This window comes from Podarcis raffonei, chromosome 5 (assembly GCF_027172205.1).
Source record: "Podarcis raffonei isolate rPodRaf1 chromosome 5, rPodRaf1.pri, whole genome shotgun sequence".
In the NCBI taxonomy this organism is placed as follows: domain Eukaryota; kingdom Metazoa; phylum Chordata; class Lepidosauria; order Squamata; family Lacertidae; genus Podarcis; species Podarcis raffonei.
The window spans coordinates 81,420,001-81,443,955 of NC_070606.1; the positions used below are offsets into that span (position 1 = coordinate 81,420,001).

The following is a 23,955-nucleotide window of genomic DNA, read 5'->3' on the forward strand; positions in this document are numbered from 1 at the left end:
ACACAATGCATTCCACTCCAGGTTTCACATATTTCCTTATAGGAACTCCGCTTTAGTGAGTGTGTTAAATTGGTAGCTGCCAGTGTTAGCTGTGTTGTGGACCCAGTTCTGGCTATGACAGCTGTAGTCTTCTAATAACTTGTGGTATGTCGCCACTGCTCTCTCCTCCCAATTGTATGCTCTGCAGATTTATTGATTCTTAACTAATATTTATATAATCCTATAAGGGGGTGTCTGCATGGTTTATAATATGCTCCCCCTGCCTGTTTTGGACCTTTAGGATATGATATAGCATCCAATCCAAGAAAACTGTTGTCCAGTTACCCTTTCCCACTTCCATTCAGGGATGCCAGCAAGATTTTCTGAACTCAGGACACCATCTGTAGATTAGGCCCTCTATCCCACTTGCAAAAGAAGACACAAATGTGCATCAAATTGAATATGCTTTGTGTCATATGTTAACATATATTCTCTTTTGCTGGTGAGGTAGGTGACCTACAAGTATATACAGATCCACACACATGTAATAATAATAATAATAATAATAATTATTATTATTATTATTATTATTTATTTATACCCCGCCCATCTGGCTGGGCCTCCCCAGCCACTCTGGGCGGCTTCCATAGAAACCAAAAATACAGTAAAATATCACACGTTAAAAACTTCCCTGAACAGGGCTGCCTTAAGATGTCTTCTGAATGTCAGGTAGTTTTTTATCGCTTTGACATCTGCTGGAAGGGCGTTCCACAGGGCGGGCGCCACTACCGAGAAGGCCCTCTGCCTGGTTCCCTGTAGCTTTGCTTCTCGCAATGAGGGGACCGCCAGAAGGCCCTCGGCGCTGGACCTCAGCGTCCGGGCAGAATGATGGGGGTGGAGACGCTCCTTCAGGTATACTGGACCGAGGCCGTTTAGGGCTTTAAAGGTCAGCACCAACACTTTGAATTGTGCTCGGAAACGTACTGGGAGCCAATGTAGGTCTTTCAAGACCGGTGTTATATGGTCTCGGCGGCCGCCCCCAGTCACCAGTCTAGCTGCCGCATTCTGGATTAGTTGTAGTTTCCGAGTCACCTTCAAAGGTAGCCCCACGTAGAGTGCATTGCAGTAGTCCAAGCGGGAGATAACCAGAGCATGCACCACTCTGGCGAGACAGTCCGCAGGCAGATAGGGTCTCAGCCTACGTACCAGATGGAGCTGGTAAACAGCTGCCCTGGACACAGATTTGACCTGTGCCTCCATGGACAGCTGTGAGTCCAAAATGACTCCCAGGCTGCGCACCTGGTCCTTCAGGGGCACAGTTACCCCATTCAGGACCAGGGAATCCTCCACACCTGCCCGCCTCCTGTACCCCAAAAACAGTACTTCTGTCTTGTCAGGATTCAACCTCAATCTGTTAGCCGCCATCCATCCTCCAACCGCCTCCAGACACTCACACAGGACCTTCACCGCCTTCACTGGTTCTGATTTAAAAGAGAGGTAGAGCTGGGTATCATCCGCATACTGATGAACACCCAGCCCGAACCTCCTGATGATCTCTCCCAGCGGCTGCATGTAAATGTTGAAAAGCATGGGGGAGAGGACAGAACCCTGAGGCACCCCACAAGTGAGAGCCCAGGGGTCTGAACACTCATCCCCCACCACCACTTTCTGTCTGTCAGGCAGAATGTCTACAGTTTAAGCTTTTTCCATAGTGTTGAAGGTGGACAGACTTTGGAACACTTATCCCAGCCCAACTTTAGTTCTCATCTCTTATGAACTTCCATGGTTCTAGAGATATTTGAGGAGTGAGTGCCTGTGGAGGTATGTTACTTATTTTGTGGAATTAGCAATACTACTTTTGGGTTAAGATAGTACTTCCACTGTCAAAATGGCAGCCCCTATTGGGGTGTCTGGTTATTGAACCCCTGGGTGAATCCTCCTCTCTACAGTCAATGGCCCTTGGTTGCTCATGAACACACCAAAATTTGGTTTCAAGTAGAAAGATCTCCCCTTTGGAAAGACACTGGCAAGTGCCTCCCAGTAGCAGTATCCTAACTAGTCTCTAAGAAAAATAGCAAGCACAGTTCACATGCTAGGGAACAAAGAGAGGGTCGTGGCAAGAAGGAGTCTAAATCCCCCAGAGTAAGGAAGGTATTCAAAGCCAATGCAGTCTGTTTGTGTGCATGCTGTTGTCTCTGGGAAGGATCCCAAGAGTAGTATTGCTAATTCTCCAAAACTAGCTTCCTTTGTAAATACATAGCTAAGATACTTGTTCATACACACAAACACACTTTTGTATACAGACACACTAGCAGATCTGGTAACAATAGAAGAAGCAACTGAACAGCCATCATCGTCATCACTCCAATCCATCTGCTAATACCAAGTTCATTCAGATTGAATCAGAGTTTCTTGAATCCCAAAATCCTACTTGCAAAGGACCAGGGCTCATTACAACTTGCAAGCATGAAAATGGTTTTCCTACTCACGCAATCTGTGGATTCCAAAATAGTTAGTACACTCAAAAATATAACAAGGTTTCCATTGGATACTTCCACATTAGAGTTTGCTGTTTTCTCAGTACTTAAGATTCTTACAGCTGAGAAAAATTGAATTTATGCTGTGCCCTGCTGACACGCCCTGCTGTATTCAAGTGTCATCCGTTGTTTTAAATGATATTCCCAAACAAGGCAACCTTCCTTTTTCTTATTAAAGCTTCTATTCAGTATAATTAATTTCTAGTTAATTAACAAGAAAAAACCCTAATGAATCACAGAAATCTTTGGCTTATTCTTCATAATTACTTTTCCTTGACAGTTAATACTCCTAAATCTAATTGCACAATATTAATTGTTACATAAATAATTAGACATACTTTAATGCAAAGCAGATTTGTTCTTCACCTACTTCATAAACTTGCCTGTCTTAAAATATTTACGCAGTTATGCTGACCAAACATTCTGATTAATATTGGATCTCCACTATAAACTAGGAACTAATAATAATAGCATAAATAAATAGGTAAAGGTAAAGGTACCCCTGCCCGTACGGGCCAGTCGTGTCCGACTCTGGGGTTGCGTGCCCATCTCGCTTAAGAGGCCGGGGGCCAGCGCTGTCCAAAGACACTTCCGGGTCACGTGGCCAGCGTGACAAGCTGCATCTGGCGAGCCAGCGCAGCACACGGAAACGCCGTTTACCTTCCCGCTAGTAAGCGGTCCCTATTTATCTACTTGCACTTAAGGGTGCTTTCGAACTGCTAGGTTGGCAGGCGCTGGGACTGAACGACGGGAGCGCACCCCGCCACAGGGATTCGAACCATCGACCACGCGATCGGCAAGTCCTAGGCGCTGAGGTTTTACACACAGCGCCACCCGCGTCCCTAGCATAAATAAATAGTAAGGCGTAAATGAGCATCAGTGGTCCTAAACCAGAAACGGAATATTGGCCACTTACTAGATGGGAAGCACCTCTGAAAATGTATGTAGTATGGAAGGGCACTAATAAACTAATTTGGTCCTTACTATTTCCACAGCTGCAATCAGTTGCTGTACTAGATGTACTCAGTAGAAATGTGCAGGCTAAATTTTGTCTTGATGTCAGTGTGAACTTAACCAGGTGATATGTAATATATGAATGGCTGTGATCCCTAGCCCCTTAGTTCAGTGTTTCTGATTTGAGATACATAATGTTCCATGTTTTGCCTTTTGTTCTCCTGTGCTTGGCTGTAGGGAGCTGCTTGTGCAGGCACTGCCTTTTTACTGAGGATTAATAGACTGAATAAGTGCAATTTCTCCTTTTTGTATTTGAAGAGCAACGATGGTGCAAACTAATAGTTAACATTTCTGTACATCCCCTTGCTGTTCAATGCATATTTTTATATGTACACATGGGTTGGGAGTTAGCATCCCAGCTTGTAATGAGCCCTTTCCTGACGAGTAAATCTGCTAGTTTGTAGGTACTCTGGATTGTCACTTGATGCGTAGATACTTTGACAAGAAGGGCTTCACTCTCTTGTCTACCTCTGCAAGCTAAAACCCTTCCCAGCCTCCTATCTCAGTACATTCAGTTTCTAATCTCTCTCTCTCTCTCCTTCATGCAAGCATGTATCTACATATGGGAATATTCATTTCCCCTACAAACACACACACACACACACACACACACACAAAGAGAGAGAGTGTGTATTTTAGGAGTGAAATTGACTTATCCCACTTCTCAAAGCTGACAGCTGTCCTATCGTTTAGGCAGTTGGCTGATGTTCTTACTTGTAAATAGATCTGTGATTCCTGTTTGTGAGGAGACTCCAGTCTGCAGTGTCTCTTACACACACACACGCACACGCGCACACGCGCACACACACACACACACACACACGTAAGCACAACCTTTTCAAGAGCAACCAAAGGGTCTGGATACTAAGCTTGATGAGAAACAATTGAGGGAATTGGGTATGTTTAGCCTGGTAAAGAGGAGACTTAGAATATATATGATAGCCTTCTTCAAACATCTAAAGGTCTGTCACATGGAAGATGTAGCATGCTTGTTTTCTCCTGCTCCTGGAGGCTAGGACCCAAACCAATGGATTCAAGTTACAAGGAGATTCCAACTAAACATCAGGAAGAACTTTCTGATAGTAAGAGCTGTTCAACAGTGGAACAGTCTCCCATGAGAGGTGGTAGACTCTCCTTCCTTGGAAGCTTTTAAGCAGAGGTTGGATGCTCATCCGTCATGGATGCTTTAGCTGAGATTCCTTCATTGCAGGGGGCTGGACTAGATGACCGTCAAGGTCCCTTCGCAACTCTACAATTCTATGATTTTGTGATATGATTTTTATCTCAAGAGACAACTTCCTGTATAGCTTAGACATATCCCATCGTAGGAATTTCCATTACATGTCTCATCAAGGAAGAGAGAGATTAGGGAAGAACTTTCATCTCTACAACATACCACTTGTTCTCTACAGAGATTGCATCCTTTTAGGAAATTATTTAAAAGTGATCTCTGTACATTTCTTCATTCATGTACATGAATTGCTTTCTTAAATGCTGTATGCGACTCTCTTAATTTTCAGTAGGACTTACTGCTCATCGTTCCTACAGATTTCTAGTGGGGCTACTACTGAGTATACGTGGGTGTGTTGGCCTTGTGCGTATAAGCCTGTCATATTGGGTTGGTATTTTTACTTATTTAGAAGATTCATATCCCATCATTTGCCTATAATAGCCCCCAGGCAGGCTTGCAACATATGCCTGATTTACACTTTCCATTAAACCATAGTTGAAAACAAGCAATGGTTTAATGCAAATGAGCAGCGTGCTAGCGCTCAAAAGTTCCCACAGCGCTCTTCCCCTGGTTCTGCTGTACTGCCACTTGTTGTAAACTCCAAACTCAGGCTTGTGGTTTCCTTTCTCCAAATAAATCACAAGCAGGAAGCCAAGAGCAAATGAAGGTTACCACTCTGGGTTTGCGTTTTGATGTCATGAGAAGCCAGACTCTGCCTGTAGCAGAGGGGAAATGGAAGAACTTTTCAGCAGTGTACACCAGCACACAACACATTCACTTTTACAGTGGTACCTCGGGTTAGAAACACCTCAGGTTACAAACACTTTGGGCTACAGACTCTGCTAACTCAAAAGTAGTACCCCGGGTTAAGAACTTTGCCGCCAGGATGAGAACAGAAATTGCACGGTGGCAGCGGGAAGCCCCATTAGCTAAAGTGGTACCTCAGGTTAAGAACGGTTTCAGGTTAAGAATGGACCTCCGGAACGAATTAAGTTCATAACCAGAGGTACCACTGTACTTGCCTTAATATGATATGCAAACTAAGCTATAGATTAAAAACAAATATATGTTTATATAACAATACACAAAAACTTGTGTGGGGATTATGGGTACCTAGGGTGTTCTAGCATTGATATTAAAAGTATATTGGCTTTATTGGGACTTAAGTAGTATTATTTAGCTTCCCCAGATTGCATCTTATTATCTACTTAGATCCCCCCCCAAGAGCCCTTATTACCTAAATTGAGTTCTTTCATATGTTTGTTTTTTCACTGGGGCTGTTGAAAACCATCAAGTTCTGGAATTTTTACAAAAAGAATAATATTTATATATCTTTTTGTATATAGAGCAAGTGTTATATATCAACTATGTTATATATACGAAATACAGCAAGTACTATAAGGCCAAATCCATTAACTAACATATTTATGCCTAATGAATCATAGAATCAATATGTCTATTTTCAGATGTGACCTATTGTAGAATTTTCTTTGGGGACAAAAGCAAAACAAAACACTATTTCATTTCCCCCTTATCCTGCTGTTGTTATTATATATACTGAACCACACTGGCACAATTATTGTAAACGGAATAAAGCTGAAGAGAATGATTGCTCCCAATTTATTCTAGCACGACCAACAGTAAGACAAACAATTACTGCTATCCATTTAAAATTACGTATTTATTATAAAGCTTTATATAAATCAGTTGTAATATTACAAGCTAATAATTTTTTTCTAGTTGATTTTATAGGGTCCATTTGGGGTTACTGGGTCCATTTTGTAATATTCACATCTGGATTTATAAGGCTGTGTTAGTAGAAGGCAAACTGTTCAGAATACTAGTAATGTAAATGCAAAATTTGTTGGGAGTCATAAAAAAGTAGGCAGGCAAATATAGTGATGGTTAAGTTCATGATTGGTGCATTGCGTACTATCAAAATGGCATGAGGTCAGCTTGAGGATTCTTTACAATAGACACAATTCTGTGTAGCTGGAGACAATTTATGTTGTTGACATAGAGCCGGTTAAGATGCTCTAATTGGCACCATTAGGCAAACTAGTTTACATGTCCAGAGAAATATGAAATAATCGTTCTTACTGCTCACATGAGCAGGCTTTTGTACACTTGAGACAGTGTTTTAGAGTCTAAACCTTAGACTATCTGAACAGACTGTTTGGTATTTTGCAGTTGAGCAGTATAAAGGCAATTTCTGTGGCTCAATACATAAGATGAATGCTGAATTCTATTTCTGGTTGTTGGTCAGTATTGATAATGATAATGCAGTGCTGCATTTACATGTTTATATATTGTTGTCGCTTGCTTAGCTTTAAACAGATCACATCATTTTTGTTATTTTGTTTACTAAAGCGTTGTTTTGAACAATTTTCAATACTAGCTAATAAAAAATGAAATTTGCATGCTTTTACATTTATTAAATATATATAAAGTGTATATAAAGGTTGTATCCAATGTAAGGCTGAGTAACTTATTCTGTTCATGCAAGGATTTATGCCTGCTTGCATTAAGATGTGTGTGGGGTGTGAGCTTTGACTTTTGCAGATCCAGCTGCTCCCTAGCCCAAGGAGCAGAGGTTGATGATATTTTATCAATTAATTGTGTGAGTGATTTAACAAGATTTATATACCATTTGATTGTAATGAAATTTCTCTTCCCCTTGTCCAATGGCTTGGGACCTGAGTACCAAAAGCAAACCTTCACCAATATCAATTGTGGGCACTGTTCAAAATTTCCTGGGTGCCAGGCATGTTTAGCTACTGATGCAGGTCCAGTTGTGACTATGTGGAAATTTCTGGGCACAAGGTTGGCGATTGACATCTCCATTGAGTCAGCTGACTTGTGCACAGCAAAAGGCATATGGACCCATTGCTGGGCATCTTAGTCCTCCATCATCACATTAAGTGAAATAAGTGCAGGGCTGAGTGCAGGTATCTTTGTCTGTTCTGCAGCCTTTCCCCAGGTCACCCAATGGAACTCACAGGCTACAGTTTAAAAACCTTTGCCTTAGTTCATAGTTAATACCATTTCCATTTCCAATGTGTGTGTTTCTTCTTCTTGCATACTGGGGCAAGTGAATTGTTCAGGGAAGTTTTCAATGGTTGATGTTTGATTGTGTTTTTCATATTTTGTTGGGAGCTGCCCAGAGTGGCTGAGGCAACCCAGTCAGATGGGCGGCGTATAATAAAAGTATTATTATTATTATTATTATTATTATTATTATTATTATTATTATTAATTGTTGTTGTTGTTGTAAGAGCAAGCTACAGCCAAGCAATGTAGTTTTGCTCATGAATTGTGGAATTGTAGAGTCCCCAAGGGTTATCTAGTCCAACTCCCTGGTGAATAGACATTCTGTTGTGTTGACCGTAACCTAGGTTTAAGGTGGTATTTGATGCCTAGCTTATATATCTCAGTTTCTAACTCTGATCTTGGACCCTGCACTTTGCATAGGAGACCCTCTTGCTAGTGGTGCCATTGACTGCTGCCCAGTTGGCATTGACCTGTGACAGGGACTTTTCAGTGGCGGTTCCCTGTTTGTGGAATGTCCCCCCTGGTGAGATGCATCTGTGTCCCTTATTACTAACTTTCAGGAGGAATTTAAAAACATTTGTGTTTACCCAGGCATTTGGCAGCTGGAAGATACTGTTCCTGCCAACCTTGAAATTATCAGCTCTGAGAGCATGTGACTGCATAACAAGTTTTTAGATGGTTTAAATATGTTTATATTTTAATTTTAATAGTATCATCTGCTTTATCATTTTGGTGTTTGCTGTCTTGGACTCCTTTTGGAGAAATGACAGGTTGCAAGTTTGATAAATAAAAAATAATAGTTATTCCTTTTTCCTCCCTTTTTCTAGTCCGCTGCTGAACAGGCGAAAGCTAGATTACAGTTGGTTCTTGAAGCTGCTGGTAAGTAAATGGATGGAAGCAATAATGTTGTTTTAGTGCCTCTCAGCAATGGCACCCAGTTTTGGAGTACCTTATCTCCTCAGATTTGACTGACTCTGATCCTATCCATCTCTTGGTGCCAGGTGGAGCTTTTATTCTTCATCCAGGCCTTTGAGTTAGGAAATCTTTTGACCTGCATTGTATTATTTTAACTGAAAATTGCATGTTTTGTTTGTAATTCAAAAGTTTCCTGCCTTGAGGTCTTTTGACCAAGGGTGTAATATAATTCGTAAAAATAAATACATAAAGTATTATGGCAGTACAGTAACTAAATGAGATTGTAATCCTGTTCACACTTACCTGAGAGTAAGCCTCAATGAACTTAAGGGAACTTTCTTCTGAATAGACATACTTCGGATTGTGTGGTCGATTATCAGAACTGACATTTAAATATATTTAATAGAGGTGCTACAGTTCTCTCTTTGTATCCATACCTATTTACAACAAAACATTAGAGAGCAGCTGATCATGGAGATAATGATCTAAAAAAAATGTGTATACCTTAGCCTAAGAGATAAAACCAAGGTTTTTTAAACTATCTACTCCTTCATATAAGAACATATTTTACTTTTCTGCCTTTGTGTTTTCTTATTAGTATTTGAACCTAATGGTGGAATATACAGTAACTATTGTAGGGGATACTGTTTTGCAGAAATATTTTGTTCAAAAGCAAAACTTTCTTTTCTTTTCCATTTTCCAATAAATGCTCACATTCTCCAGTGTAGCATCTTCTCCGTCATAGTTTGAAACGTATGCATTGTTCTCCCATTCTTTTAATATGTCTCTGAAGCATATAATTATAAAGTAGATGTGACAGGGCAGACCTTGAAAAGCACAATTTGTTTATACTGCTCTGAGCTGTCACACCTCATTTTTTAATTTAACACCTCGAGAATGTATTAAAGATACTATGAATTTTTTGTCATTGTGATCAGAAGCCTGTAGATTTCAAGGCATATTTGAAGTTCTTGTGACACTTTTTAATCTAAAAAACTTAAAATGGGAGTTTAAACCTTAGGTCCAGATTACTCTTAAATGAATTATGGGATTGGAAAATACATTAAAGTTATTCATGAAATTTGAAATCTCTTTCCTAACTTTTATTTAAACATTGAAAAGAACAAGTGCATAAACGGTCCCTTGGATTCCTTTTGTAAAATTAGGGATTATGTTGAACAATATTGGAAATCAACATTTTGTTCTTTATGCTTTCTTGTTCTGTGAGGAGTGAAAATTTTATACCCACACACAAACACACGACTATTTAGCTGTATGGTTATAACACATATTAAGATCTTCATTTATGTTTCATAAGTTTTCTTTCATGTTTTGAAATACTAAACCTTTCTAGAGTTCAAGTAGCAAGTTGTTAGCCTAGGAAATAATATGTAATCATATACTTTAGTTTGGAAAACTGGTATTTCATAGTTCGCACAAAGTTTCTTCTGTTTTAGTAGCCATTTCATGTGTTAATGTGTGCAACATCATTAGCATATCTGAGTGTTCAACAAAAATGTCTGAATTTCTGAGTATTTCAGTTTGATTTTTAAAGTACAGACAAAGGTTTTCAAGGCACATATAAAAGAGTTTGGGGATAGTATTTGGGGGGTTATTTGTTTTAGCTTGTGTATTTGAAAGCACTTCATGTTCCTGGTCTATTTATCATGTTCATGATGTTTTCAGGTAATTTTTATATAAAATTTAATAACTATTCAGTCACTCTGGAACTTACGTAAGGTATGCCTTGAAGAAGCCTAAACTACTAATCTGTGTTTATAAGAGCACAAATCTAGTTTATATTGCTTGGATATTAGTAAGAGATTTTATGTTAATGACAGACTGTAGATATATTTACACAGTAAGGGTAATAACTAAAGTCACATAAGCGCTTTTAATGAGTTGTTAAAGAAACTAATTTTGTGCTCGTAAGAACTGCCACTCAGAAAGGATTATTGCTATCAACTATAAATTTATATTTGAGTGACTTTATTTACTTATCCCTCTCAATAGTTAGACAGAAGAAAGCCATTTTAGCATAGTCTAACAATATCACAGCAACTTAGCAGATGTTAAGCAGGCAGTAGCTGAATGTTAATTTTGAGAGGGTAGTATGTTTAAGCCTATCTGAAGTATGTTGCATGTGCGCTTTCCAAGCTTAGTTACAATGCTGTCTCTCTTGGGAGAATTTTAAAGCTAAACCTCTTTCTTTTTGTCACTCTATATGGACTCTCTCAAGTCAGTATAAAGCAGATCATCCCTAGGCTAAAGCTCTTCAGCTTTTGTTATTGGGCTCTGTAGACCTGTAATTAGGCCTCCTGGCAAGCCTTGGAGTCCAGTTAATGGTCATATGGAGTTTCTATGAGGCAGACTGGCTTTGTATAAATCCTTCGTTGGAATATGTTTATGGGTCACTTCCTACCAGGACCATGTTTTGTCCTTGTGCCCTATAGGCTGACAAGGAACAGGTTCCCTTGACCATGGACAGCTCAGTTTGCTGCTCACAATCTACTCAGCTAATCCCCAGTGTAAACAGAGGATTTAGCATAGCTTCTGTCACTTACAGTTGCCAAACCACTTGGGTGTCTCTGATTTCTTTTCCAGAATTCATTATTGAATGACAGAGAACCATAAAAGGATTCGTGCTTGTTGGTATATTAAATGTATCCCATGTCTCTCAAACACTTGAGAGGCAGCATTAAAAAAAATTGGATTTCATATTCCGATAAGAAATTATTAATAGTTTATAAAATAACATATTTTGAATAATTGTGGTTTTATTTAAGAATGCAATTTTGAAAAAAAATAAAATAGATGTGAACATTTGTGAACTGTTAATTTCTACTACCATATAAAGACATAGTGAAAATCTGCCATATTGGTAAGATTCTCTTCTGCTGCTTATAAAGACAATTACAAAAGTTGATTGATGTGAGCTTTCAAAGGTCCTGAGTTGAAATGCCTGTCTGATCTGTGTGTGGAATCTGCATTTCAAATCTGTTTCTAAAAGAGCATGCAAAATACTGTATTTTAAAGACAGAATTGTTGATAGTTTAAAGCAGACTTCAGAATAGAGATGTTAATATGACATTAGCAATATGTGGTAAAAACTGACAGAGGAATAATGAATGTTTTATATTTAATGGAGCTGTTTGACAGCTTATCTGCCTGTTTGGCTGTTTAACTCATTATCCTGTGATTATATAGCCAGTTTGTTCCAGTTAACTCTGCATCACTTTTTTTTTAAAAGAAAATGTTCCTATAAATGAATTGGACAGATAAAATACAAATATATTAGTGTTAGCTGCTGCAAATGTGTTAGGGCATTTCTTCTATGGTTGTCTTCAGTCTTTCATGAAATAATTCTTAAGAACGACAAATCTGTATTTGTTCAGTCTTTCCTAATAAGTGGTCTACAATCCATGGTTCCAAAATGGTTCGTGACAGATGTGGCTTAGAAGACCACATACGTAGACTGTATGATTTTAGTCTGGTGGAACTAATAGGATCACTCATTACTTTATAGATTCTTGCTTATTTTTCCTTTAATGAAAATTGCTTAGTTAAATTGGGTGGCCTTTTTCTTCCAGTGTTCAATGGTTATGCAAAGCCATTTTTAAGGTAGGTGGTAACAAATAGGGAAATAGTACAATTTTCCTGTACGTTGTACAAAATGGAAATGTCTAGTTTAAGGGATGGAGCAACAAATACAAGGGGAAAACTTTCCCCCAAAATTGAATTTTATTAATAGAATAAAATAGGTGGAAAATTGCAAGTCTACAGTTCAAAGTTGTCCCAGAGGCAGGCAGTTCTGAAAAATGAGTGGCAATGTGGCGTTTTGCTTGCATTAAGATGTGATTGATTGATTTTACAATGCCCCTTGATTGTTATAAAACCTCAAAGCAGTTTACAGAAAGAATAAAACAATAGCATCTGTAAAGCACAGTTAAAACCAACTATTTAAAACATTTGAAAATAGTTAAAATGAATGATAAGATGAAAACCAGATTAAAAGACATGTTAACAGTCTACTTGTGTGAATAAACTTGCCTAAACAAAAGGTGCCTAAAAGAGTGCAGTGAAGATGCCTGTGTGATGTCCATAGGCAGGGAGTTCCAAAGTGTGCGTAGTGCCACACTAAAAGATTGATTTCCTACAAATGTAGAAGGCGTATTGTGGCATGCCAGTTCTACAGACTGAAGCGGTTGAATTGGCATATATGGGGGTAAGGCGATCTCACGAGTAAACTGGTCCCGTGTTGCTAGGGGCTTTATATACTAAGAGTAACACCTTAAACTTGACCCAGTAGCAAACTAGCAACCTTTGCAGGTCTCTGAGCAGAGCTGTTGTATGCTAACAGGATCTTGTTTCTGTTAGCAATTGTACCGCAGCATTCTGCACCAACCGCAGCTTCTGAATCAAATGCAAGTAAGCCCACGTGGAGAGCATTGCAGTAATCCAATCTTGAAGTGCAGGAACTAATGCTTTTTCAGCCCAGGAACATTTATGGCTGTTGTGCCAATTGTAGCCAATAAAAGGTGCTTCCGGGCACTGAGGCAACACTTGGCCCTCAAGTAAAAAAGCTGGATCCAGAAGCAACCCCATACTGCAAAACCGCTACTTCAGGGGAAGTGCAGTCGACCAATTTCTTGGACACAGGAACTACTACTCTACAGTGCCTCCATTGTGCCAGGATTCAAGTACCAGCTATTTAGAAGAAGGATCAGCTACTGGAAAATTGAGCCAAATCTGGTTCTCCCCCTCTCCCTTTCCAGTCTAACCAAAGCAAAGGCAAAAGAGGAATATGGAGGAATGGTATTTGGCAACAACACTTGGTAGCTAGCCATTGTGGGTACAGGAGCTTGAAGTTTTGCTTACTGCACCCCATTCCACTCTCAAAGTGAACCTCTGGCAAAATTAGTTAGTGATCCCATGGATTTTGAGCTGGTGAAGTTCCTTTCTTGATGGGAAGGGTGAAGAGAGGGCCTGTGTGTTGTACTCTAAACACAAGTGTCCATTCGCTAACCCAACTGTCATTTACTGTGCATGCATAAGGTCCCAAGTCCAATCCCATATTTAAAAATTATGTAAGAAGTTATGGGCCATACCTCTGCCTGACTGCCTTGGGAGCCACTCCCCATCATACTGGACAATACTGGGCTAAACTGGCCAGTGGCCTGACGGCTCCATATTTTGAAATATAAAGATTAAAATTGATCGAATTTGAAATTAATTTCCATTGAAAAACTTAGCAATATGCTTTGATTGCTGTAGCACAGATGGGTTACAGGCAGCATGTGAAATACAATAGGAGCGTCTATGAGATCTGAGATTATGGTGGTTCTCTCACAGAACTGGTTCATGGTAAGCCCATTTTTCAGTCCCATCTCTATAATCAAAAGGCACACCACAAATCAGTTATGAAATTATCTGAAATCCTAATACTTTAACCTAACTTGTATTAGGTCTAGATGACTAACAGAATTATAATGCAGTATTTCGAAGGAAAATATACCTTAAATATTCTATATTTATAGTGGTGGGTAAAGTCTAACATTTTATTTTCCAGATATTAACAATTATACAGGGTTGGCCTAGTTATTAAAGAATGGGGTATTGTGTGTGTTTTTAATAATTTTTCCAACTGACCTTACTGATTTCAGAATTGGTCCCAAACTTTTCAGAATTGCTGTTCTAGCTGTAATTTTTCTAGCTCCAAATAAAAGTAACTCATGCTTAGATTATAACTATAGGATTTTGCAAATGTTGTAACATATGGTATAAATTATTCTGATGCAAATGTGTGCTAATTATGTGCAGCTGAATCTTGCATGCTTGTCATTGATCTCAAGTCAAATACAAATTTGTGGTTACCTTAAGTTATTTATATCTATTTGTATTTAGCAAAGTTTGCCAAGAAAATTAATTATATATATATTGACTGTTGAGCTAATGCACAGCAATGGAGATGGTGATTCAGAACAACAAGAATCCCCTATCATTTTTTAAAGAAAAAATTGTTATTCTGTGGGGAAAGGTCTTTCATTTGCTTCATATTTTATATTTAAATACTACTTGTTTCATTTCTCTGCACAAGTGCCTACTTTGTGTATATACAGCTCAGTCCTAAGTATTATTCTTCAGAAGCAAGAATATGCTAGGAGTGCATAGGATTATAAAATTAGGCCAAATGCATCTCTCTCGTGGATGACAGAGGTCTTCAAACAGGCAGTGCAGCTTCCCGTACAGCTTGGAGACAGGAAATACCTAAAGCTTAAACAGAAGACTTTATTCCTCCCCTCTTGCTCATACTCACTCCTTACTGAGCACTCCTTTCTTTACTTTTTTCTTCTCCCCACAGCTGCCTTGTATCATTCTCCATCTGTTTCTTGCCTAATAATAATAATAACAACAACAACACAGTGGTACCTCAGGTTACAAACACCTCGGGTTACAAACACTTCAGGTTACAGACTTCGCTAACTTGGAAGGAGTACCTCAGGTTAAGAACTTTACCTCAGGATGAGAACAGAAATCATGCACCGGCAGCATGGCGGCAGCAGGAGGCCCCATTAGCTAAAGTGGTACCTCAGGTTAAGAATGATTTCAGGTTAAGAATGGACCTCTGGAACGAATTAAGTACGTAACCAGGGGTACAACTGTAATAATAATTTATTTATACCCCGCCCATCTGGCTGGGTTTCCCCAGCCACTCTGGGTGGCTCCCAATATTAAAAACACGACAAAATATCAAACATTAAAAGCATCCCTAAACAGGGCTGCCTTCAGATGTCTTCTAAACATCAGATGGTTGTTTATTTCTTTGACATTTGATGGGAAGGCGTTCCACAGGGCAGGCACCACTACCGAGAAGGTCCTTTGCCTGGTTTCCTGTAACCTCACTTCTCGCAGTGAGGGAACTGCTAGAAGGCCCTTGGAGGTGGACCCCAGTGTCTGGCTCTTTAAAAAATGAGAGCCCCGTTTACCTTAGCTGCCCATCACCTTCATTTCCCTGCCCCACTCCAAGGGGATAGGACTCTCTCGAACCATGTTTCTGGATGGGGAAAATTCCTCCTGCCTTGTGCTCCAAAGTGCCTTTGGGCAATCAAAAAGCCCATGGAGGGCAGCACTGAATGACAGCCATGGTCAGTGTCCAGCTGCTTGAGATTCTCCTGCCTTTATCAGCAGCTGAAAATGGCGGTCATGGCAATTTTGAAGAAGGGATCACTACTCTCATTCTATTGTTTGTGTCCATGGCAAGTGGCAGAGAGCACTTTGGAGTACCACTGTGCTCTTCAGTTCAGCCAGTTCTGCAGGAGACCCTATCCTCATACATGGAAGTTGCTGTCATGGCTCAGGTGCCCCCCTCCATTTCAACCCTCTAAGGACCAAGATGCCCACAAGGCTTCTGAGTTGCTCCAGGCTTTGCCCCCCCCCCACTGCTGTTTTCTGCCTCAGCAATGTTCATATATTCAGCAGACTACATCCAAGCCTCCTCTCACTGAAGTAATACAACTCAAGAAGACTGTGCTTGCTAATAAAGCATCTGAATCACCTAAATGTGAAGTACCCAAATTTGTGGGAGGCAGACTTCAAGGAAGTGCTGGTCAAAATCACCAGCAACAAAAAGTTCATTCACTCACAAAGAAAAGGAAAAAAATATGCTTCCCCAGACATTCCTCAGGTCTCTTCCAGTACTTTCATGAGCCTTCATGGAACTGTCCCAAATTCCAAGAATGATCCCAGCAGACCCATCACTCCCAATGCACCTCCATCCACTCACCAGGGTCTCCAGCAGCTGTTTGGACTCCTTCCACTTGTCACCAGCAGGAGGGATACTCGCCAGGTTTCTTCAAAGGTTGTTTCCTCAGAAGATACCTACTCTGGTGCTTATTTAGTTTTCTTCATGGTAGCAAAAAAGGATGGATCTTGGCATTCAGTAAAAGGTAAAGGGACCCCTGACCATTAGGTCCAGTCATGACCGACTCTGGGGTTGCGGTGCTCATCTCGCTTTATTGGCCGAGGAAGTCAGCGTACAGCTTCCGGGTCATGTGGCCAGCATGACTTCTGGCAAACCAGAGCAGCACACGGAAACACCGTTTACCTTCCCACTGGAGTGGTACCTATTTATCTACTTGCACTTTGACGTGCTTTTGAACTGCTAGGTTGGCAGGAGCAGGGACCAAGCAACGGGAGCTCACCCCGTCACGTGGATTCAAACCGCTTGACCTCAAATTTCTAAACCAGTTTGTGACCCCACTGGAAGCTTAGGATGGAGGTGCTATCCTCCATCAGAGAGGTTCTCCACCCAAAGGACATTCTAGCCTGAAGAGACCTAAAGGAGCCCTATTTGCATAGCCTGTTATTCACAAGACATTGACTGCTGCTATGCTTCTCCTACAATGACTTCCATTACTAGTACTGTGTATTTACAAAGGCAATGGGCACAGCAGTGCAGAATCTTTAGCCTCAGGGTGTACATGCATACCCTTACCTGGACAACCTCTTGCTCTGCTCTACAAGTCTCTCTCACAGGCACTTCCACATGATGCTAGCCCATCTAAATGACCTTTTTTTCTTTTCAACTCCTCAAAGAGCCATCTCCCTCACACCAACTTCAGCACTTGGGAGTATTGATGGACACAGAGCAGGGTTGCATCTCTCTCTCCCAGGAGGGTATCCATGATCAGTCCTCTTTTGCATGCCCACTCAGTGGACATCATGCAGCTATCCCAACTCCTGGACATGATAGCCATAGGCATCTTGCCCTGTACATGTCACCACTCCCACCCACTCCAGGGCTCCTTCTCCATTTCCAGAGAGATAGAGCTCACAACCATCACTGCTGAATTCTGCACTCCAAATTCATGAAATATTATTTCAGACGATGGCAACTAGACCAATACTTGTGGAAGGGTGTTCTTTTGCAGGACTCCCTTCCCTCAGTCATCAAGCATTAGGAGCTAGGGAGCCCATTGCCAAGGCCAGAAGATACATGGCAAGTAGTCAGCACCGGAAACTCAAAGAAACATCACACTTCTATTGTTCCTGTTCTCTCTGTTTTTCCATGAAACGGGACTGATCCTCAACAGGAGGAGAAGTGAGAAGTCTTCTGTTAAAGCTTTGAGCATTTTCTGTCTCCAAGCTGCATTACCTTTTCGGAGAACTCCTATTATCTGCAAAAAAATACCATTTATTATAAAAACAACTGTTCTTTCTCTAAAACCCTAAAACTTGCAGCGATGTAACTTCCCTGTAAATCCCTGGATGCTTCTCATCCTTCAGTTTTGTTATTCAAAAGAAGCAATAGTGGAGACATTTTGGTCACAGTTTTATAGTGTATATGTCCACATCATTGTTTATTTTTTTTAAATACACAATCTATTCAGTACACGGTCTCTTTCTCATGGTCATGCATAAAATTTATGAATGTATAGGGACACTATTTGCTCTTTGAATGTGAAATCTGTCAAAATCTGCTTCTTAAACTATGGAATGGTGATTATTGCTTCTGTCTCAGAGAATAAGAATATTTTTAGGGAAACGTTTTAGATCACTGATCTATTCAAAATGATATTTTCTAAAAACTTACTGATTTTTAAAATAAAACTTTGCAATGTTTAATGCAATTAAACCTGAAAGTGCCCTTCAGCAGTCATAGTTCTGTTGTAACTCACTGGCTAGAATTATGGAAACAGAGCAGGATTGCCTCATGCTGAATTATTGGGCAGAATACTGCCTGCATGTTTTTCCTTGTATCTCTATAAGGAAAAGGGCAGGAAACCTGTTGTTGTTGTTGTTGTTGTTGTTGTTGTTGTTGTTGTGCCTGCATGTTTTTCCTTGTATCTCTATAAGGAAAAGGGCAGGAAACCTGTTGTTGTTGTTGTTGTTGTTGTTGTTGTTGTTTTATTAAATTTGTATACCACCCTATATCTCTAGATCTGAGGGTGGTTCACAACATAAAATCTATCATCTATCTATCTATCTATCATCTATCTATCTATCTATCTATCCATCTATCTATCTATCATCTACTTATACATAATAAAAAACAGAACAACAAACCAATAATCTCCACTTCCACAGCACATTTAAAAGGGCATTGGATGTGCATATGCAAAGGCCTAGTTAAAGAGGAACCTCTTTGCCTGGCGCCTAAAGGTGCCAGCCGAACCTCCTTGGGAGAACATTCCACAAGCATTTCCCCTCACTGAACCTGAATGTTCAAGGAAGAGGCCTGCAGGATCCCCGAGACAGCCAGATCTGCAAAGACACTCACAGAGGCATTCACACAGCTACATGATACAGAGTGGAGAGAACTCAGTTCACTTGTATACAACTTCCTCACTTAAAAGCACAGCAGGAAACTTAGGGGGGGAAACAGGCTATCCTCACAAAAGATGAAGCTGGTCCCTAGTGCAATGGGAGAGCAGGTTAGTGGTAGAGCATCAATCCCTGCCAGAAACCTGGAGAACCACTGCCAGTCAATGTAGACAGTACTAAGCTAGATGAGCGCAGTGGTCTGACTCCATGCAACACAACTTTCTATGTTCTGTGCTTCTGGGGCTGCTGTAACTTAGTATGTGGCTATTTCTCTTGTCCCAGGTGGAATGAACCAAACTGACCCAGGGAAATGCTGGGCGAGAAGCCCGACTACCACTGTTGTTACAAGCACATTGACCCAATTAGAGGCATGCCAGATTTTGAGAAATTCTCAGCAAACCAGTTCTGCTGCTCACTGTCACGTCAAATTTGGCTGGACTGGCTGCTGTTGCCACTCACTCATTTCAAATTTGCTCATGGCCCCCCAAATAAAGTCCTCCTCCTGCCACAAATTCTCATGAATTTAGAAATGCATGCAAGGGAGGATCGGGTAGCATAGCAGGCTGTGACAGATGAGGATTTCTTCTTGCTCTTAAGCCAGGTATGGTTGATGGTCTACTATAATCTGGTCTGCAGTTGATAGTAATTGAAATTCTTCTCATCCGTGCTAGATTATCTCTGCTTGCCCTGTCTCTTTGCAAGGCTTCGACACATTTGGGTTTTGCCTCAGTCAATTTACAGTAGAAAGTCGGTCTTGTTGAGAACAGAACAATCTTATGCAGTTGTACACCTATTTACTTGTAAAGGATAGCTTTGTTTTTATGTCTCTGTACTTTCATTATAAATCATCTGAACTAATTTCTCTGTTGAACAAGAATGCTTTTAACGCAGGTAATAAAATCATTGTGTTATTGAAACAGTATTTATCACTACCTCATTAAATACAGAGAAATAAGAGTGCCATTTTTTACCAAATAGTTTCATTTGCTCATATTTTCTTTGTTGACCCAAATGAATGAAATTAGAATAAACAATCTTGGAGTCATTTGTAATCAAGAGCTGATTAATGGAGTTTGGTTTCCTAGCCATTATTCATTCATGAACACCTGATATCTTTCCCATAAACAAATTGTGTTTGTCCAAATTAAGAAATTAAATGAAGCATTTGATGAGTTTATGATTGACCCTTCTAAGTTGGAGCCCATTAGTCAATGTCGTTATCATACAAAACTGTTTGACTAATGTGCTGTCTAAGAAGCATGTGGATTTATTATGATTTCTGATTAATGCATGCTGCAAGCCAAATTACTAGATTGTAATAATTTTTGATTCTCATTTTAGCAGTCACTGAAGATTTTCATCTCTGATGAAATGCATTTATGTCCCTTCAGATTTAGAGTTGATTATGAGGTGTTGGCTGAATAAATCTTTAGATATTACATTGTACATTTGCAAAGGCATATTTTCTCAAAACACTCATATTACTCACTGCAGCTTTTGCATAAAAAGCCGCTATCTCAAGCCTGTAAATATTTTAATGCCTTTTCTCTCTCTCCAAGTATGTTATAGGTTCTTTCCTTAATATGTAGGTTTAGTTGAATATGTAGTTTTGGTCTGTTATAATTAGTCATTCAAAAATGATGTTTAAAAAGTGCTAGGGCTGCAAAGTAAGAGACTTTATAATTACAAATTCCCAGTATTGAGGCTTTTCCAGAGGTCAGTCTAATGGTGACAGTTACTCATGGTGCTTCATTTCATTCTTCAGAAAATGTATTTGCTGTTTGCTTTGTTAATGAAAACAAACTGCTCAATACCATAGCCTTATGTGTCCGCATCTTTAGCCATGGGTAGTGTTTGACTGTGACCAAAGCAAAGGACCTACCCGCCGCCCCATCTAGGTAGAAGAAATAAGGCAATGTGCACTGGCCCCATGTTGTTTAGAGCCTTATACACTAATAGTAAGACCTTGAAGATGACTCAGTAGTGTACTGGCAGCCAGGGCAGCTCCATCAATGCAGGTGTTACATGTTGGTGGTATCCAACATCTGATAACAATCAGGCTGCAGAATTCTCCACCAGCTGCAGCTTCTGAACTAGCCTCAAGGGTAGCCCCACACACAGCACATTACAGTCATCTATCCACAAGATTACCAGTGCTTGACCAAGCTCTCTTGATCCAGGAACAGCTGATGCACCATTCAAAGCTGGCCACTGAGGAAATCTGAGCCTCAAATGAGAAAGTTAGATCCAGGAGTGATCTAAGCTGTGTACCTGCAGCTGTGTACCTGCAACTTCAGAGGGAGTGCAACCTTGTCCAGAACAGGCAACTGACCTATTTCCCAGACATGAGAATCGCTCATCCGTAGTATTTCCATCTTGCCAGGCATCAGTCCCAGAAATTAAGGAGAAATGGGGCTGGGCATCATCAGCATACCAGGAACACCCTAATAGTCCCACCTAATATTCACACACTCAGCAGCTTCATATAAAAGTTAAATAGCACCTGTAGTTGTATCGTGCCTTGTGGCACCCTATAACACAAGTGTCAGGGGGCAGAGAGACACTTTCCCAATGCTGTTGTCTGAACCCAACCTTATAGTAGGATCAGAACAACTGTAAAACAGTGTCCCTGAGTACCCCTCCCACAGGGGTATTGCAATAGAATGCTATGTTCAGTGGTAAGAAAAGCTTCTGAGAAGAAGTAAGATCAGGAGAACTAAGGCTGATTCGGTTCTGTAAGGGGCCTAAATCCAGGTTGAAATGATCCAGATAGCCAGTCTCTTCAAAGAATCCCTGCTTTCTGGGTAGTGCTAATACTTCTAGGTTTCCCCCATGCCTGTAATCTGTACTGTGGCCTCACAAAATCCTCCTATGTCCTCGCTCACCCACCATCAGAACTGCAGAGTCTTTGTAACAAATCTCTCCTGCTTGAGGAAGGGATTTAAAGAACACATTATTATTATTATTATTATTATTATTATTATTATTATTATTATTATTTTATTTAGTATTTTCAGTGAGACATAAAGTGAAAGAGATTAAAAAAGAAAAGGAAAAAAATACAATACAACACATGGGTATATAAGTAGTATAGTTATTCTAGCACGTATAAAATTATTAATAAGTCACTGTATTTTTTATAAATGCGTTCCAAATATCATTCTAATTATCCATACACAACCTGTGTCTAAAAGCAATCTGTTTTATGTTGCAAAAGTTATCCTAGAGCACTTAAGATGCAGTTTGTTAGTCTCCTGTCTCACCTCCGCCCCCAGGAAAGCCACACAAACAGATCTCCTCTTGTCTCTTTGGATTATCAGCAATCTGTAAAACAGGTTCATGAGATATAAGAGATGCTTTTGTTGTTGTTTTTCTCACTTAAAAAGAGCACTGTAAAACGTAGTGATGTAGGGTAGAATTCCTCCCAATATATGTTTCCTGTGCTTTATTTTTGGAGTAATATTTTCTATTTCATCAATTTATTAGTAACACTGTGTAGGATACCATTTGGAAATAAAATAGTAGATAAACCTGGAAGCATCCATGTTCTTAGCTGTGCTCACTATGTACAAGGAAAATAAGCATACGAAATTAGATTACTGTCTTGGACATCTGAAAATTTTCCGGTGCAAACTGAACATTTGCTGATGCAAATTAGCTTAATTTGCATCGGATTTTTTTCCAGTGCTAAATTTCCTGATAAACCCATATCACAGGTACAAAGGTTAAAACATATGACACTCCTTGCCCCCTGACTTAGTATCAAATGAGATATGATATGAAAGATGAAAGGGACAGTGAGGGAAGAGGAAAGCAGAGAAATTCAAATATCAGTTCTTGAAAGTTCCATCCTCTCAGCTGTGTAATTTGATCTTAGCTGGTGGGTTTCCTTGCATTTAAGTATATATCACACACACATACGATAGATGCCCAAGAATGAAATTGTACATAGAATCATAGAATTGAAACATAGAATCATAGAGTTGAAGGGACCACAAGGATCATCTAGCCTAACCTCCTGTAATGCAAATCTTTGTCCAACATGGGGCTCTAACCCACAACCCTGCAATTAAAAGTTGCTTTGATAGAATCTTTTTGATGTTGTTGTTGCCAAAATAAAACTGCACATTAAAAAAATTTCCAGATTTTTAGTATACTTGTTAGATGCTTAAATTCATTGTGAAACCTGCTCTATATATTGCATGTGAAGAAAGAGCCTGAGTGTGCACATTATCATGGAGACCACTGAAATTGCAAATTCATCCCCTAAATGACAAGCAAATATTATTCACTATAATCTATTATCTATACTTGCATAGTTTTGAGGCGAGGTGAAACAAGCACTGTTCCTAAAATTAAAAAACCCAAACACAATTGTTTATTTCGGTTATGAAAACATATTGCAAAGTTGAAAGTTACTCCTTTGCCCAAGCTTGTGGGGTCCATGATTGCTATAGAATAAATATAAAAACTATAAAATCACTGCAACATTACATTAATAACTCAAAACAGTTTATTTAAAACTACCAAAATGAGCAAGTGAGCAAAATGCTTACCAATAAGTTAGCTAACACCTTCATATCCCAAAGTAACACCAAAGCTGATGCTATTAGTATATTTCAAGTTTCCCCAAAACTTCCAGACCTAGACACAAGAAGCCATAAATTCCTGCCCCATATAGTTCCTCAATGCAAGTCAAGTTTATTAACTCCAGTGGTCTCCTCTGAATAAAAGTTAAAGATTATCCAGTTTCTCTCTCCCCAGCTGAGCCTAGGCTTTGGTACAAATATTCCCTTCCACCTAGTTTCGAATTGCAGTCGTACCTTGGAAGTCGAACGGAATCCATTCCGGAAGTTTATTCAACTTCCAAAACATTCGGAAACCAAAGTGCGGCTTCTGATTGGC

The 23,955-nt window shown here is 39.8% G+C and overlaps 1 protein-coding gene across 4 annotated transcripts in view; it reads left to right on the forward strand.

Annotated features, from left to right (window-relative positions):
* The window catches only part of RSRC1 (arginine and serine rich coiled-coil 1), a 167,319-nt gene that overhangs the window by 81,018 nt on the left and 62,346 nt on the right, over positions 1 to 23,955 (forward strand). For all 4 annotated transcript variants that reach the window (XM_053390369.1, XM_053390371.1, XM_053390370.1 and 1 more), the window contains exon 6: positions 8,640 to 8,691. In XM_053390369.1, coding sequence (XP_053246344.1) covers positions 8,640 to 8,691 — 52 coding nt within the window. The remainder of the gene's footprint in view (positions 1 to 8,639; positions 8,692 to 23,955) is intronic.